At 43.2% G+C, this 17,666-nt stretch overlaps 1 protein-coding gene across 2 annotated transcripts in view; it reads right to left on the bottom strand.

Annotated features, from left to right (window-relative positions):
• The window catches only part of csgalnact1 (chondroitin sulfate N-acetylgalactosaminyltransferase 1), a 197,173-nt gene that overhangs the window by 72,243 nt on the left and 107,264 nt on the right, over positions 1 to 17,666 (bottom strand). For both annotated transcript variants that reach the window (XM_033021790.1, XM_033021799.1), the window contains exon 2: positions 11,072 to 11,862. In XM_033021790.1, the coding sequence (XP_032877681.1) occupies positions 11,072 to 11,714 (643 nt within the window). In that variant the 5' untranslated portion in view covers positions 11,715 to 11,862. The remainder of the gene's footprint in view (positions 1 to 11,071; positions 11,863 to 17,666) is intronic.

Below are 17,666 nucleotides of genomic sequence, written 5' to 3'. Positions count from 1 at the left end.
TAATAACTATCTGCACATTCAACTCATCCACCTTATTACGAATGCTCCTTGCATTAAGATACAAAGCCTTCAGGCTTGTTTTTACAACACTCTTACCCCTTATACAATTACGTTGAAAAGTGGCCCTTTTTGATTTTTGCCCTGGTGTTGTCTGCCTGCCACTTTTACTTTTCACCTTGCTACCTATTGCTTCTACCTTCATTTTACACCCCTCTGCCTCTCTGATCTTGCACCCATCCCCCTGCCACATTAGTTTAAATCCTCCCTGACAGCACTAGCAAACGCTCCCCCAAGGAAGACCAAGGAAGTTCTGAAGTAAAAACTACAATGAAGGAACTGTGGTGTTTATATTTCAGGGATACTAGAAGGGCGATCTTTAGTTCCAACATACATAGAAAGAAAAAAAATCACAATTCCAAGCAAGTACACAAAAAGAAAGACAGGGGCAGCATACAACAGGACATCCATCGAGCATCTTGCTCAAGGGCTTGCCACCACAAACATCAGTAAGCCACATACCATGTTGAATTCAACTTGGTTATATGTTTGGAAAAGCATTTACATGGTCTCCCATCTAAAAGCACAAGAGAAATCAGACAAGCCCGAGTACAGAAGGCAGAGGGTGGAACGATTGGAGAGAGGGGGGGGGGGGGGGGGATGTCAGAGATGGAAAGTGGGTCAGCAACTAGGATGTTGATAAGAGTAGGCGAGTTGTGGATGGAGGATGTGGGCAAGCAGGGTGCAGGTCCTATAATAACATTTAAAAAGTTACTTGAACAGGGACATGGATGGGAAAGGTTTGAAGGGATACGAGCCAAATATGACTGGGATTAATTTAGATGGGGCATATTGGTTGGCATGCATGAGGTGGACTAATTGGCCTATTTCAGTGCTGTGTGACATTATGCTTGTTCTGCTCTCACCTCTCTCACTATGAGAGTAGTACTCATTTCTGGACTTTGTGTCGAAGACCTGGCACAACTTTAATAAAAACAGCTCCATTGGAAGACATTTGGAAGACCTTTTTCAGGTGGCACGGAGGCAAAGTGGTAGAGTTGCTGCCGCACAGCGTTTGCAGCACCAGAGACCCGGGTTGGATCCAGACTATGGGTACTGTCTGTACGGACTTTGTATGTTTTCCCCATGACCTCAGTGATCTTCGGTTTCGTCCCACACTCCAAAGATGTACAGGTTTGTAGGTTAATTGGCTTGGTATAAATGCAAATTGTCCTTAGTGTGTGCAGGAAAATGTTAGTGCACAGGGATTGCTGGTCGGTGTGGACTCGGTGGGCCAAAGGGCCTGTTTCCACATTTTATCTCTAAACTAAACCGAAAGCAACAAAGTTCTCTGTTCATTAACCAAGCCTTCTCTTCTACGCTGAGCTACGTCTGCTCTTTATACTGCGCAGAGACACAAACTCAATCTCATCTTTTGACCAACACAGTTGGGAGATCTAATGCCTCACAACACCAGAGACAGTGTTCGATCCTGACCTTGGGTGCCATCCGTGTGGAGTTTGCACATTTTCCTTGTGACCACATGGGTTTTCTCTGGATTTTCTACATTCCTTCAACGTTCAAAGGACATGCAGGCTTGTAGCTTAAGTGGCTTCTGTAAAAATTGCCCCTGATGTATAGGATGCAAAAGTGGGATTATATAGAAGTTGTACAAGTGATCGTGTGGACTCGGTGGGCCGAAGGGCTAATTTTCACGCTGTAGCTCTAAACTTTAAAGACATGTGGGTTTGTAGGTTAATTGGCCATTGTAAATTGCCCCAAGTGTGTTTCTATGCTGTGTCTCTAAACTAAAGCAAGTCAGATGAAGCTATCCTTGCCTAAGCATTTATCATCATGGATGGAGTGGCAACAAAGTTGAATGCTCAGCACTTTGGCAAGGAAACACTAACCAGTATTTAGCAGATTTACATTATTTGGTTGGCATTTCCTTCGCATCTAATCTTATTAAAAACAGACAAGGTTGAGCTCACATGGAGTGCAGCTCAAACTGGGAGTCACAACAGGTCTTTTATTCAATTTTTAAAAAGCTGACATAGAAAATTATTGTTACCATGAAATAAAATCTGAAAAGTTGTGCAATGTTTTCAACTAATTTCCCCTTCTGCCCACAGACTATTACAGTAAAGTCAGGGTTTGGCTGCACAACTGGGTTAGTGTTTTGTAACGCACTGGTGTGGCTAAGGCCCAGTGACGAAAGGGAAACAGAACATAGAACAATGCAACACACACACACACACACGCACTCAATGTCAAGAGAGTCAAGGGGGTCCCAGATAGAACAATGACATTCTTACTTGCAGCAGCACAACAGAATATGTAAACATAGTACACTCTAAACAATATAATAAACGAGGGAAAAAAAGTTCAGTGTGTGTATATACACACACACACTCACTCACAAATACTATGTGATGCCAAGTTAAACTAATCTTCTCCTCCTGCATGAGATCCAGATCTCACCATATCCAAGTGCTTATCTAAAAGTCTCTTAAACGCCATTATCATATCCACCTCCATGACCAACCCTGACAGCACATTCCAGCCACCTACAACCCTCTGTGTAAAAATAAAACTTGCCCCGCACATCTCCTCTAAACTTGGCCCCTTATAGTCCTATTGCATGCAGCCCCGACAATGTGAGAGCGAGAACAGGAGTGACTGTGTCCCCAATACGAGTGTGTGCCCGCACATGCCTCACTTTGTTGTCCTTTCATCTCTGGCCTTTATTCAACCATCTGCTAATCAACCGCACCCTCTCCCTCCATCACCTATATCCACCGATCACTTGTCAGGCTTAGTCCTGTCCCCATTTTACTTCCAGCTACCACCACCATCCCGCAGCCCCAATAAAATCAGTCTGAAGATATGTCCCAAATCAAATTAGCATCTATCCAAGATCTCCAGAAATGTTGCCCGATCTGCTGAGTTACTCCCCCCTCTCCCCACTGGCTTCAGAAACCACAACTCTTCAAACCTGTCTCACACCTTCCTTTCTTACCTCTGGCTTTTGTTCCAACCATCTGCCCATTACCCATGTCAATGTCAAAAGGAATAGGTAATGTTTCTGGTCAAAACCCTTCTTCTGAAGAAGGATCTTGACTTGAAATGTCACCGATTCCTTTTCTCCGGAGATGCTGCTGAACAATTAAACAGTCTTTACTCCAGTCCTGGAAACTCCCCCTTTCCCCTATCCTATCGTTCTGTTGCACTTCCTCCTGCATAGCTGGTTCCAGCCATCACCTGTTTTTAAGAAGGAACTGCAGATGCTGGAAAATCAAAGGTAGACAAAAATGCTGGAGAAACTCAGCGGGTGCAGCATCATCGAAGGGTTTTGGCCCGAAACATTGCCTTTTTCCTTCGCTCCATAGATGCTGCCTCACCCGCTGAGTTTCTCCAGCATTTTTGTCTACCTATGTCAATGTGTTATCTGCCAGGCCTTGTCCTGCCTCTCCCTTTTTTCCAGCATTCTTTGCTCCCCTTCCCCCCCCGCCCGCCAACCCCACCATCAGTCTGACGGGTCTCGACCTGAAACGCCATCTACCCATATTCACCAGAGATGCTGCCTGACCCGTTGTATTACTCCAGTATTTGTGAGTTAATCCAGCATTTTGTGTTTATGTTATTCCACTGTATCTCAATACACGTAACAATAATAAACAAATGCTAATATAATTCAGAACAAGGTCAAGAGCCAACAGTATTTACTTGCCATTTGTACCGGCAATGGGACAATGAAATTCTTCCTTGCTGCAGCTTTACTGGCCCTTGTAATGCTGCGTGTGGGACAGCTGTGCTCACATTCGATGGCCACATTCTTTGTTACCGCAATCACTGCACTTCAAACATTCATCCTTGGCTGCAGAACGGGTGTTCTTCGTCCAAAGAATGGACTGCATAAACAGGAGTCTGTCTTTTGGTTCAATGAATGTAAAAGGGGAAAAAACAATTCATGGAGTGGCCCTAATGCTGAAATGGTGCAGTTAGACGGACTGTTGCCTCATACAGTAGCTTCATTGACACAGGTTTAATCATGATCCCACATCTCGAGATTGAGAACCTCGTGCCAAAACAACAACCTTCCCCTCAATGCCAGCAAGACAAAGGAGATTGTGATTGTCTTCAGCAAATGAAGAAGTACACATATCCCGGTATATACATATACATCGACAGCACTGAAGTAAAAATGGTTGAAAGGTTCAATTTCTCAGGAGTAAACATCACCAGCAACATGCCCCGAGTCAGCCATATCGAAGCAATGCCCAAGAAAGTACAACACCTCTACTTCCTTAGAAGGCTTAGAAAGTTTAGCATGTCCCCAACAATTTTCACCAACAGATGCGCCATATAAAGCATTTTATCGGGATGCATCACAACGCCATCCAAGACCACAAGACGTTGCAGAGAATTGTAGATATAGCCCAGACCATCACACAAACCAACCTCCCTTCCATTGACTCTATTTACACTTCATGCTGCCTTGGCAAGGCTACCAGCATAATCAAGGGTGAGTGTCACCCCAGTCACTCCCTCATCTTCCCCACCTCTCCAACCAGGCAGGAGGTACAGCAGTGTGAAAAAGCATACCTCCAGATTCAGGAACAGTTTCTTCCCAGCTGTTATCAGGCAACTGGAGGTATGGTTCTCTGTACCTCCTCATACCTCCAGTTCCCCTCTCCCCTGACTCTCAGTCTGAAAAAGGAACTTGACCCAAAACGTCACCTATTCCATTTCTTCAGAGATGCTGCCAGACCCAATGAATTACTCCAACAGTTTGTGTCTATTTTCTGTGGGATATACGTGATATTTCTGGTTCAGTCAGTAGAACATGGAACAATACAGCGCAAGAATAGGCCCTTTGGCACACAATGTCTGAGCCAAACATGATGCCAAGACCATCTTTAATCTACCTGTACATAAACCATATCCCTCTGTATCCATGCGCCTATCCAAAAGCCTTTTAAATGCTGCTATCATATCTGCCTCAACCATCACCCCGAGCAGCACATTCCTGGCACTCACCTTCCTCTGTGCAAAAAGTTGCCCCGCACACCTCCTTTGAAGTTTGTCCCTCCCACCTTAAAGCTATGCCCTCTATGATTTGATTTTTTCCATCTTGGGAAAATAAGTTTTGACTGTCTCTTGTAATTTTATACATTTCCATCAGCTCTCCCCACAGCCTCCGGCGTTCCAGAGAAAACAATCCGTCTATCCACCCTCTCATTATAGCTAATATTTCCTGTTCCACGCAACATTCTGGTAAACCTCCTCTGCTCCCTTTCCAAAGCTTGCACATCCTTCCTGTAATGGGGCGACCAGAACTACAGGCAATATTTCAAATGTGGCCTAACCAAAGTCCTATAAAGCTGCACCACGACATCCTGAATCTAGGTACATGGGTAGGAGCGAAACAAAAGCACACTGCAGGCGAGATAATGTGTGCGAAGGCAAAGGGATGGTCAACATTTCAGGTCAAGACCCTGCATCAGAGCAGAGGGTATAGAAGCCAGGATAAGGAGATGATTTGAAGAGTTTAACAGGAGATAGCACAATAGGTGATGGCTGGAAGGTACACAAAAATGCTGGAGAAACTCAGCGGGTGCAGCAGCATCTATGGAGCGAAGGAAATAGGCAATGTTTCGGGCCAAAACCCTTCGATGATGCTGCACCCGCTGAGTTTCTCCAGCATTTTTGTCTACCTTCGATTTTCCAGCATCTGCAGTTCCTTCTTAAAAACAGGTGATGGCTGGAACCAGCTATGCAGGAGAAAGTGCAACAGAACGATAAGATAGGGGAAAGGGGGAGTTTCCAGGACTGGAGTAAAGACTGTTTAATTGTTCAGCAGCATCTCCGGAGAAAAGGAATCGGTGACATTTCAAGTCAAGATCCTTCTTCAGAAGAAGGGTTTTGACCAGAAACATTACCCATTCCTTTTCTCCAGAGATGCTGCCTGAACCGCTGCGTTACTCCAGCATTTTGTGTCTATCTTCAGTATAAACCAGCATCTGCAATTCCTTCCTACACTGTTTAATTGTCATATGTACCAAGAATGGAACAATTAAATTCTTACTTGTAACAGTATAACAGGCCTACTAAGAGATTGAGGCCCCATCTCCTGCTGATGGGAGGCAGGAACACAAAGATGAGTTGAACGGGAAAGAATCAGTGGGTAGGAGGAGGAGGAGAATGTTTATCTGCTGAAACTTGTTCATCTACGGATGCAAGGCAAGGATGCGGAAAGGTTTGCTTTCAAATGTTCACTTTCTCCCCTAACCCATTGCTTTCATAGTCTAACCATGATCTTTGCAATGTACAATCATTCAAGGAGTTAAAGCCTGGAAGATAAACACTAAATGCTGGAGTAACTTGGCGGGTAAGGCAGCACCTCTCGAAAAAAGGAATAGGCGACATTTTTGGCCAAGACCCTTCTTCAGACAGGTTCGAGTCTGAAGAAGGATCCCAACCCAAGAAGTCACTTATTCTTTTCCTCCAGGGATGCTGCCTGACCCGCTGAGTTACTCCAGCACTTTGTGTCTATCTTTGGTGTAAACCAGCATCTGCAGTTCCTTCCTACATAAGAGTTAAAGGCTGGAACAGCTTTTGGTCAGGAGACATCAGCAAAGGCCAATTCTTCAGCCCACATCCAAAATGCCTGACAAAGACAAGACAAATTCTGTTCTCCCATTCTCACCCTGTAGCAGTTCTGGCGTCTACATCAGGGGAAAGCGCAGCGAGTGATGCAATCTTCTCCACTCCTGATCAGAAGTCCACAAAACTCCAGTCAGAGAATGGAGTTCAACAAGGTAGTTGGGATTTATTGGCAAAACAGTCGGATTTTTTAAAATGGAGCACAATTTCTCCCTTGACTTAGTCTATGTTGATCAATATCAACAAAGAAAATATTGGCACAGGCTGCACAATAAGTTATTCAAGTGAAAGTATTGCAACAGTGCTCTGCTTTGACTGCTAAAGTGTATATGCCCCGTGGAACAAAAATGACACTCAACCTAAATGGCTTCATTCTGATGGTGTCGTGGCACCGTTCCATGATTTACTGGTAGAACTGGCTTCACATTTACAATTTTCCTGCACGCTTGGTTCTTGGACCCGGTATGACCATTAGAGGGCGCTGCTGAGTCCATGTCATAAAGTCTGGAGAAGGGTTTCGGCCCGAAACGTTACCCATTTCCTTCGCTCCATAGATGCTGTTGCGCCCGCTGAGTTTCTCCAGCATTTTTGTGTACCATGTCATAAGCGTTAGGCCGTAGGGCACCTTCACTAAACATGACATGGCCAGAATGTACTATGTGCACAACCATAATTTCTATCAGAATGGGGAAATAAACTGCAGATACTGGAAATCTGAAGTAAAATCAGTTCATAAGTTCTTGGAGCAGAATTAGGCCATTCGGCCCATCAAGTCTACTCTGCCATTCAATCATGTTGTTGCATCTTTCCCTCTCAACCCCATCCTCCTGCCATCTCCCCATAGCCTCCGACACCCTTACTAATCAAGAATCTGTCAGTCTGCTCCTTAAAAATACCCAGTTCTGTCAAAGGAGATACAAAGAACTGCAGATGCTGGAATCTTGAGCAAAACACAAAGTGCTAAAGTAACTCAGAGCATCAGGCAGCATCGGTGGAGGATGTGGATAGGTGATGTTTTGAGGTGGGACCATTCTTCACACTTCAGAGTGTGGGACCCAAAACATTTTTCTTTCCATAGGTGCCCCCCCTGACTTGCTGTGTGTTTCCGGCATTTCCATTGGCATTTTTATCAAATTTGTACCAGCTCACCAAATGACCAGGTTTCAAAGCAAATCCAAATTCTTTAAATTTAATGGCCAGGCAAAGAGTCAGCAAAAATGGCAAAGAATGTTTTGATTGATTAGAAGGAATTTTGAGTGAATTGTTTGGCTCTCCTCGCCATATATTACATGAACAAATGAAAATTCATAAAATATGATTATATTCGATCTCATCATCTGCAATATCTGTAGGGACATTTCTTCACTGTGTCACCTGCAAAGAGCTTGTTGTGAAAATAAAATTGCGATCTACCATGACAAAATTAAAACAAACCAAAGTACCTAGCTTATTAGTCAATTAGCTGAAAATTATGCAATTTGGATTGCAATTTTATGTGAATTGATTTTTTTTTTTTTAAATGCAGGTGTTAGAAATCTGTCGTAAAATACAGAAGCACGTGAAAGTACTTAATAGGAAAGCCAGCACCCATTGAAAGAAACAGTATTCACGTTTCAGGTCAATATGTCTTCATATCAGTTAATGAACAATAAAAGGTAAAACAAAATCCACACATCTAATAGCAGAAAGGTGATGTACAGTATAAGAAATATACCATATCAGCAGAGCAAAGCTCCCACTGCATCAGTCACTAGAGGTCAGAGAGTGTAGCACAATGAGTGAAACTGTGTCAGATCATGCACTCCGTCATTCTACACACTATTAACAAGAATTGAAGCACTTTCAAAAACCTTAGGGCTATGGAAGAGCAACAAAGGAGATTCCACTGACTGGATGGCCTTTTCAAAGAGCCAAGCACTTCAGGCATACAGTTTGTACTTGGTGTTTACTGAGAGATACAACATGGAAACAGGCCCTTCGGCCCACCGAGCCAATGCTTTCTACGTTATCCCACTTTTGCATCTCCTCGATACACATCGAGGGCAATTTACAGCATCCAATTAATATACAAACCCACACATCTTTGGCATGTGGGAGGAAACGAGAGCACCCAGAGGAAACCCACGGGGTCACAGCGAGAACGAGCTAACTCCACACAGACAGCACCCGAACTCGGGTCTCTGGCTCTGTGAGGCAGCAGCTTTACCAGTTGCGGCAACTCCAAGATGTTGTGAAGGGAAGGGCAAGGAGGAGTAGGTGAGACAAATAAACTACTCAAATCAAATCAAAACAAATCAACCCAGGTTACAGTTAATTTATGCTTAATGCCAAAGGAATTCCAAGCTGTTAAAGAATAATCCTTCAGTAAGTAGGAATTACATTCTAAAATGTTTGCACAATAATAAATGCATTAAAGAGACAATGTTATAGATAAACATAATTAAACAGGGAAACCTCGGGGATTTGAAATCTTGCTTCACCATCACAACTTCACTCTCACATCTGACCCCAAAATCAGAGCCCTTCCTTTCACTCTTCATATTTTCGCAAAATCTCTCCCCGAACATTTTGCACATCATTAGCCAGCATTTTATGTGAACGAGCCCAAGCTATTGAATATATGATAATGAGTCAAATTGATCCGTATTAAAAACTGCTGCAATGAGCCACAGGAACGGTTTCAGTATCTAATCTCCACCTATCTCCCAGTTAATCTTAGGGCTACTTCCAATGATGAAAATATACTCGTTATGGAACATGGATTTTGAGGTCTACTAAAATTATTTGTAAACGATTGGGTTGCTTGGGTTTTATCCAATGGAGATCTTCCTGGAAATAACCTTTATGAGCTGTTAATGTGAACAGCATTAATACTCCATTCCAAAATGCACTAATTGGATGATTAAAACAACAGCTCGTTTTATCCATTAAATCAATAGGAATAAATTACTAAATTCCAGAGAACGCGTAGAATTTAAATTACTCCAAAATGGCATTACTGCCTCTTGGGAAGAACCTCAAAGCAAGACCAACTCATAAAACAAACCAAAGAATCAATCCTAAATCTCTATTGCCTTATTATTTTTGCTACATCTTATAGTGATTTGATAAGATTGCTTTATTTATATTGCTCATTCAGTTGGAATGGTCATTTAATGGATAATGGCTTCAAACCCATCTTATATATTGAACATTTTTGCAGTTAAGATGGAGGGAGGGTGGGGAAGGAAGGGATGTCTCGCAGGCAAAACACAGGGTGACTATGGGAATCAGATGGAAAGAAGGTTATAATGGTGTTTGGGGTTATGGGAAGAAAGCAAGAGAATGGGGTTGAGAGGGGAAGATAGATCAGCCATGATTGAATGGAGGAGTAGACTTGGCCTAACCTCGACTCATAGAACTTATGAACTTGGTCTATGAGTGAATACGAGCAGTTAGAGAGTAGACCAGAGAATGTGGGAGTTGTGAAACATAGAGCAAGATGATGGCACAGCGGTCGGAGTTGCTATCTCACGGGGCCAGAGACCCAGGTTTGACCCCGACTACGGGTGCGGTCTGTACGGAGCTTGTGCGTTCTCCCCATGACCATTTGGGCTTTTTTTCAGGAGCTTCTTTTTCCTCCCACATTCCAAAAAGGTGCAGGTTTGTAGGTTCATTGGATTCTATAAATTGCCCCTAGTTTGCATGGATGATCAGCCATGATCATATTGAATGGCGGTGCGGGCTCGAAGGGCCGAATGGCCTACTCCTGCACCTATTTTCTATGTTTCTATGATGCCAGACTGGGATAACATAGAACTGGTGTATGGGTGATTTTTGATCAGAATGGACTTTGTGGGTGGCAGGGCCTGTTTCCATACTGTGTCTCTAAACTAAACAAGGACATGCACGGCAGGTCAGAGAAAGTGACAGAGAAATACAACACCAACATTTTACGTAAGATTATGGAATTCTTTCAAGAATAAGAAATTTTATTTTCTAAATATCCTTCAGGTTTTTGAACAACTGGTGGTAATTCAATTGCAAACTGGCCTATTGCAAACTGAAACGGTGGGGAAGAGGAACGCCTATCAACAAATCAACCATCTTTATGCCATAGGTCACAGAGCTACCAGGAGCTAGAGTATAACGTACAAACCTGCAACTTGAAAGGTACTTAAAAACGAACAAATGATAACCTCATCTACCGAGCTACTTTACAAAGTGCAGATCAGGCACTTGAGTTACTCCAACACTTGTGGGTTTAAAAAAACAATCAGCATCTGCAGCTCCTTGTTTCTCTGTTTAACCCCTTTACACTCTAGGTTTAAAAGCTTGAAGGACAATGGGCCTCAGGTTCATCAACTTTCCAACCGGACATCGAGAGAAAAAAAACAAATTCCAGCTGTGGGAATATGACCAAACCAACCTTCAATAAAGTCAGCAGCCGCATGCATCCGATGGTTTGTTGCTCCTTCGTCTTCGGGGGTGTTTAACATCCCGAGTGCAGCCTCTATTGCTTCCACCAGCTCATCCCGCTTGTCCTTGCGGATCGGTTTCTCCTCAGGATGTCGGGTGAGGCCCATTTCCAGCTGGTAGATCTTCTGGAGAGTGAAGCTCTCAAATGGTATCACCGAATATTCTGTGGGCAGTTTAACGCCCGAGTGGACTTCGGCCTTGTCTATCTGAGAGTGCAGAAATCGCAGCAGACCCGCTTGCGTCTTCTCTGGACTGCTCAGATCCACCTTGCCTCCTTGCAAATCACCGTAGTGATCGTGCACTACCTTCAGCTGCTCGCTCCTTTCCCGCAGTTCCTCCTTCAGTTGCGCTATTTGCTTCTTCAGGCTGCTGATGTAGTTGCGGTGCTGCTCCTCGCGTTCCTCGAGCAACACCTGGAAGTTCTCCTTCCCCGTCGGCCCGCTGACCCCAGGCAACAAAGGCTGGCCATCCTCCACCCTCGGAGTGCAAGCCAGCATGTACAACAAGGAGACGATGCTGCACAGGAATACCAGCACCGTGGCAAGCTGCCAAATCCACGCCGGCATACCCCTCCGCATTATTCTTAACCACATCTCCGCCTTCTGCACTCCCGGTCCGGTTAGTCACTCCAGAATAACTTGACAGCAACACCATCGGTCTCGAAGCCCAGTGTCTTCGGTCTTACAAATCTTCTCATTTCAAGCTAAGCTCCCCTTCTCGTGGCTACTGGGAGACAATTACCTGAAAAGCACAAAGTTGAATCAATACTCACTGCCAACACCAAAGCAAAAAAATCATTCATATAGTGTTAACCTTACAGCTTTACGTGCTGTTATGTGAACAGTACTAATACTCCATTCCTAAAGGGCACTAATTGGATGAATTAAACAACAGCCCATTTATCTATTAAAATCAATAAGAATATTACTAAATTCCAGAGAGAACAAGGAATTTAAATTACTTCAAAACTGCACTATTGGTTCTCGGGAAAATCCGCACTCCGAATACAAACAAAATAATTATTCCTAAATCTCAGTTCCTTTATTATTTTTGCTACATCGTATATCTTTTAATAACCCTAATCCTACCAAGCCAAATTTTAATTAATATAGCATTAATGCATTCTACTCTTCTTACAAATAAAAATGTAGTTCATTGTTTTTACATCATTTACCAGCCAGGACTTAATCTGTCAAGTAGAGTGACTTATTATATTCTAGTACAATCAATTTTAATTGTTACTCGTTTATAAATTTCCCCCCCCAAATTTTTTCTCTATAACTAACCTATCAATCCTTTCATCATTTTAAACATCGCATTCAAATCACCCCAACTTTCTAATTTGATAGGAATACAAATTCAACTTTATAATATTTTTGGTCATAAGATTCAGATATCGTTAGCAATCTAGCATTCATGGTCTGCCCTAAAGTGCTCCTGAAATAAGGATGTAAATAGAAGTCCATCGCATTTGCCAGAGTAATAAGAAAAGCAGATTTCTTTTTCCGTTCCATAGATTTGTAAATCAAGTCAATTGGCTTCTGTAAATTGCTCTGAATGTGCGGGGAGCGGGTGTAAAAGTGGGTAACAGGTGCGAACAGGTGATCAACAGTCAGTATGTACTCGGTGGGCTGAAGGGCCAGTTTCCATGCTGTATCTTTCAGTCAATCAATTATCAAATAGTTTTATGTTTCTGTTTTGCAGATCCAGCTTTTATTTAATTAATTTCTTGAATTTAAATGTCCACGCTACAATGGTGTGATGGGCTGGAGTATTGTCATAGAGGTGGTAGATTAAAATGGACAGGACTGAAGGGTTCTAGGTTTAGGTGACATTGCACTAATTTTGTAGCCTTCAGACGCATCAAGAGCATTGCTTGCGGCACTCAGGAACCATCCATCAAAAAAGATTATTGTAATTTTTCTGCAAGATTTGACATCCTTTTCTCGTTGGAACATTCATTTGCAGTCCAATTGCGTAGGGAACGCTGCAAATCAATGTCTTAACAGCGCAGTATAATTAAAGATATTTGCAATGGCAGATATTTTAAAAGTTCCAAGGAGTCTAACAGTTTTGGAATTTCAATACCTGTCACTTTCGTTTTGCGAACTGTAATGGTGACTGTCAAATGAATAGACACTAAAGTCAGAATAACAGCCACTGAGAAGGGCTTTGGTCCTTACACAGATGAAGCACTGGTGCAGAGGCCCGGAGGACTCCCTTACAAGCACATTAAAATTTAAAGTGCCTCTGCCTATCCAGGCAACTCGACACATATCAAAGGTGGTGCAATATTGATCAAAGCAAGCGATCCAAGTGCTGTGCTGGTAAGAAACAAAAAATAGGATTCATACATCCTCTCAAGGTGATCTAATATGAAGCAAAACCCTCTACCTTTTATGAATAGTTGTACAAATTGTGATCATAAAGGTACAATGAAAAGCCCGGCTGATGTTTAAAGGATTGTGTAAATATTAGTCGACTCTTGTACTGATGTCCCCATTTACTCCCTTTTGGGTTTAAAGGTCACCTGAAGAGATGCAGCAAACCTGTAGATACTACGTCATTAAAGTGACCTTTCATTGTTAAGACAATTAATAGAAATTGCCCGGAATATTTAGTAAGATTGTGAACCAAGGCGAGCCCGTCTGAAAAGGTAATGTCATTAATAGCCCTGTCCCACGGTACGAGTTCATTCCAAGAGCTCTCCCGAGTTTAAAAAAATCAAACTCATGGTAAGCACGGAGAATTAACGTAGCGGGTATGTCGGAGCTCGGGGATGTCCCTTAGCTGCTCGTAACTCTAACGGCAGGTACTCGGGAAGACTCGCTAACGGCAGGTAAGCACGGGAAGACTCGTGAAGATTTTTCAACACGTTGAAAAATGTCCACGAGACCCCCGAGTACCGACGAGTGGTCATTACCGTAAATCTCCGAGTTCGATTCAGGGCAAACTCGGGAGAGCTCTTGGAATGAACTCGTACCGTGGGACAGGCTCTAAGTTTGCAAAAGAAAGGGATAGGAATTATTCGCCAGACAGGATGCTCATGGGCAGAATGGGATAGGAACGATCTGTTCAAGGGGAACAAAAGTGGCCTGGCAGTAGCTCAAAGGTCAGCTAGGGTTTTAAGTGGCAGCAGCATTTCAGTTTATGTTTATTATTGTCACATGTACCTGGGTACAGCAATGGCCATGAAAGCACGCCAATGACTCTACTTCCTTAGAAGGCTCAGGGAGTTCAGTACATCCTCCACAACTCTCACCAACTTCTACAAATGCGCTTAGAAAGCATTTTATCAGGCAGCATCACAGCATGATTTGGGAACAGCTCCTTCCAAGACCACAAGAAATTGCAGAAAATTGTGGACGCAGCCCAGACAATAGACAATAGGTGCAGGAGGAGACCATTCGGCCCTTCGAGCCAGCTCCGTCATTCAATGTGATCATGGCTGATCATCCCCAATCAGTTCCTGCCTTCTCCCCATATCCCCTGACTCCGCTATCTTTAAGAGCCCTATCTAGCTCTCTCTTGAAAGTATCCAGAGAACCGGCCTCCTCTGCCCCTCTGAGGCAGAGAATTCCACAGACCATCACACAAACCAACATCCCTTCCATTTGCTCCATCTACACTCACACTGCCTCGGCAAGGCCACCAGCATAATAAAGGACGAGTCTCACTCCCTCTTCTCCTCTCTCCCCTCAGGCAAGAAGTTCAGAAGTGTGACAGTTTCTTCCCTGCTGTCATCAAGCAAATGAGCCATCCTATCAACAACTAAAGAGCAGTCCTGAGTTACCGTCCACCTCATTGGAGAGGTATCTTTAATCGGACTAACCATTATTCCCTTTATTCTGTATCTGTACACTGGACGGCTCGATTGTAATCATGTATAGTCTTTCCACTAACTGGACAGCAGATAACAAAAAGCTTTTTTGCCATTCCTTGGTACACATGACAATAAACTGAATTAGCGAAAAGTTTAGTTTTGCATGCTATCTGTTAATACTGACATAAATTCAATCAAGCCAAGCTCAAGTACAATGGGTAGAGCAAAGGGGAAGGTACAGAGGGCAGAATATAGTTATCAGCATTGAAGTGCAACAGTTCTCGAGACAAAGTCCAATGTCTGCAAAGAGGTAGAGATAAATCAAACAGTACCCCTAGCTTGGAGAAGGATCATTCAGAAGCCTGATATCAGAGGAAAACAAGTTTCTAAGTTCGGAATGCTTTCAAGCTTTTGTATCTTCCACGTGAAGGGAGAGCGTAGAAGGAGGAATGACTGGAGTTAGAAAGGTCTTTGAAACATTATCCGTTCATCTTTGAAATGTATCATTGCGCTAAACATTATCCCCTTTATCCTGTATCTGTACACTGTGGATGGCTTGCTTGTAATCATGTATAGTCTTTCCAAAAGACTGGATAGTATGCAAGAAAAAAAGCATTTCACTGTAGCCCAGTCCACATGACAATAAAAACTAAATGAAAACAAATAAATTTAAATGGTCTCCACATATGACACACACATGATGGAGAGAACAGATTAAACTTAAACACTGGATTGCAGCTCACTGTGCCTTGCCCAGGAATTGTTCCAGTCCAACAATGAGTCTGAAGAAGGGTTTTGGCCCGAAACGTTGCCTATTTCCTTCGCTCCATAGATGCTGCTGCACCCGCTGAGTTTCTCTAGCATTTTTGTGTACCTTCGATTTTCCAGCATCTGCAGTTCCTTCTTAAACACATGAGACTAAAGTCACCCACTGCTGCAAGAAGCAAACATGGTGATGATGATAGTGAAGTCCTGGACTCCACTTTAAAATTCTGTCCTTCAATGGAACCAAATTTAAAAAAGCAGACTCTGACCTTCAAATTGCTTAGAGAATAAATGTCTACCCCACAAGACGACAGCGGGTCAGGCAGCATCTCTGGAGAACGTGGATGGGAGACGTTTCGGGTCGGGACCCTACTTCAGACTGCTAATTTTAACGTCAAGAAAACTTACAAAAAAGAACAGCAGCAGTTATTTTCTCAGCCAGCAACAATAATTGTAATCATTAGCACAAGTGGACAGCGATGTACTGCGCCAATGTCCTGGAACTGTTTCATTATCTTTCTCTTGGGAAATATTAGCAGGCACGAGGAATAGCGTTGGGTGTTAAATGGTTAGCAGATATCCTCGGGACTTCTCACAGTGTTAAAACATATGCTATATTGGGAGGTGACACCTGATGTGTAATATCTGATACTTGCCACTTGCAGAAAAAAGGTGTGTTATTTAAAAGTGTGACATTTACAGGAAGTCTCACTGCTGGAGGCTAGACTTCATGCAATTTACTCTCTTCCTGTTTTCAACGAGAAAATCAAGTTACTCCAATGTTCAGATCAGCACAATATCTAATGCTATTGAGTATAATAAGTGATTATTTCAAAGCATTAACTGATTAGATTATATACACTAGGGTGCAATGAAAGTCCTTGTTCATATGAAGCTCACTGGATAAACAGTATACATACAGCAGGAACAAATACAATTAGGGGCGGCATAGTGGTGCAGCGGTAGAGCTGCTACCTTACAGTGGCAGAGACCCAGGTTCAATCCTGAAGGGTGTTGTCTGTAGGGAGGTTGCACATTCTCTCTGTGAGCACGTGGGTTTTCTCTGGGTGCTCTGGTTTCCTCCCACACGTTAAAGATCTACAGGTTTGCTTTGGTAAAAATCGTAAATTGTCCCTAATGTGTAGGGTAGTGCTAGTGTACGGGGTGATTACTGATCAGCACAGGCTTGATGGGCCGAAGGGTCCGTTTCTGCGCTGTATTTCTAATGTCTAAATACAATAACTGGAACAGCAATTTGTAAAGCAAAATCCAAGCAGGGCATGAGTCTGAAAAAGGGTCTCGACCTAAAGTGTCGCCAGAGATTGTTCTCCAGAGATGCTGCCTGACCTGCCGAGTTACTCCAGCACTGTGTCTTTTTGTGTATTAAAATATAATAACGGAATAACCGAATGATGTAGAGTTACGTTTAAGATTACATGACAGCACCACTGAGAACCAATGAAGCAATCAATACAACCGTGGAGCCTATGTTTTGCCCACCAACAGCCATCTGCAGCGAACCCTTTCATTCCCCTTCCCACTCCCACACTCGTCTGCAGCCTCCTCCATTGTCAGAGCAAGGCCAAACACAAACTAGAGGAACAACACCTCATATTCCACCTCAGTCGACAACCTGACGGCATGAACATTGAGTAGGAAAGAACTGAAGATGCTGGTTTAAATCGAAGACGACACAAAATGCTAGAGTAACTCAGCAGGACAGGCAGCATCTCTGAAGAGAAGGAATGGGTGAGGTTTTGGGTTGAGACCCGTCTTCAGACTCTGACAGCATGTTGGGTCTACCTTCACCATGAACATTGAATTCTCTAGAACATAGAACAATACAGCACAAGAACAGGCCATTTGGCCCACAATGTCTGGGCTGAACATGATGCCAATACCTACTCTTATCTGCCTGAACATAATCCACATCCCTCCATTCCCTGTATATTCAAGT

Source organism: Amblyraja radiata, chromosome 1, assembly GCF_010909765.2.
Source record: "Amblyraja radiata isolate CabotCenter1 chromosome 1, sAmbRad1.1.pri, whole genome shotgun sequence".
NCBI classification, from domain to species: Eukaryota; Metazoa; Chordata; class Chondrichthyes; order Rajiformes; family Rajidae; genus Amblyraja; species Amblyraja radiata.
The sequence above is the reverse complement of the archived record's forward strand: the minus strand, read 5'-3'. Positions and strand labels throughout refer to the sequence as shown.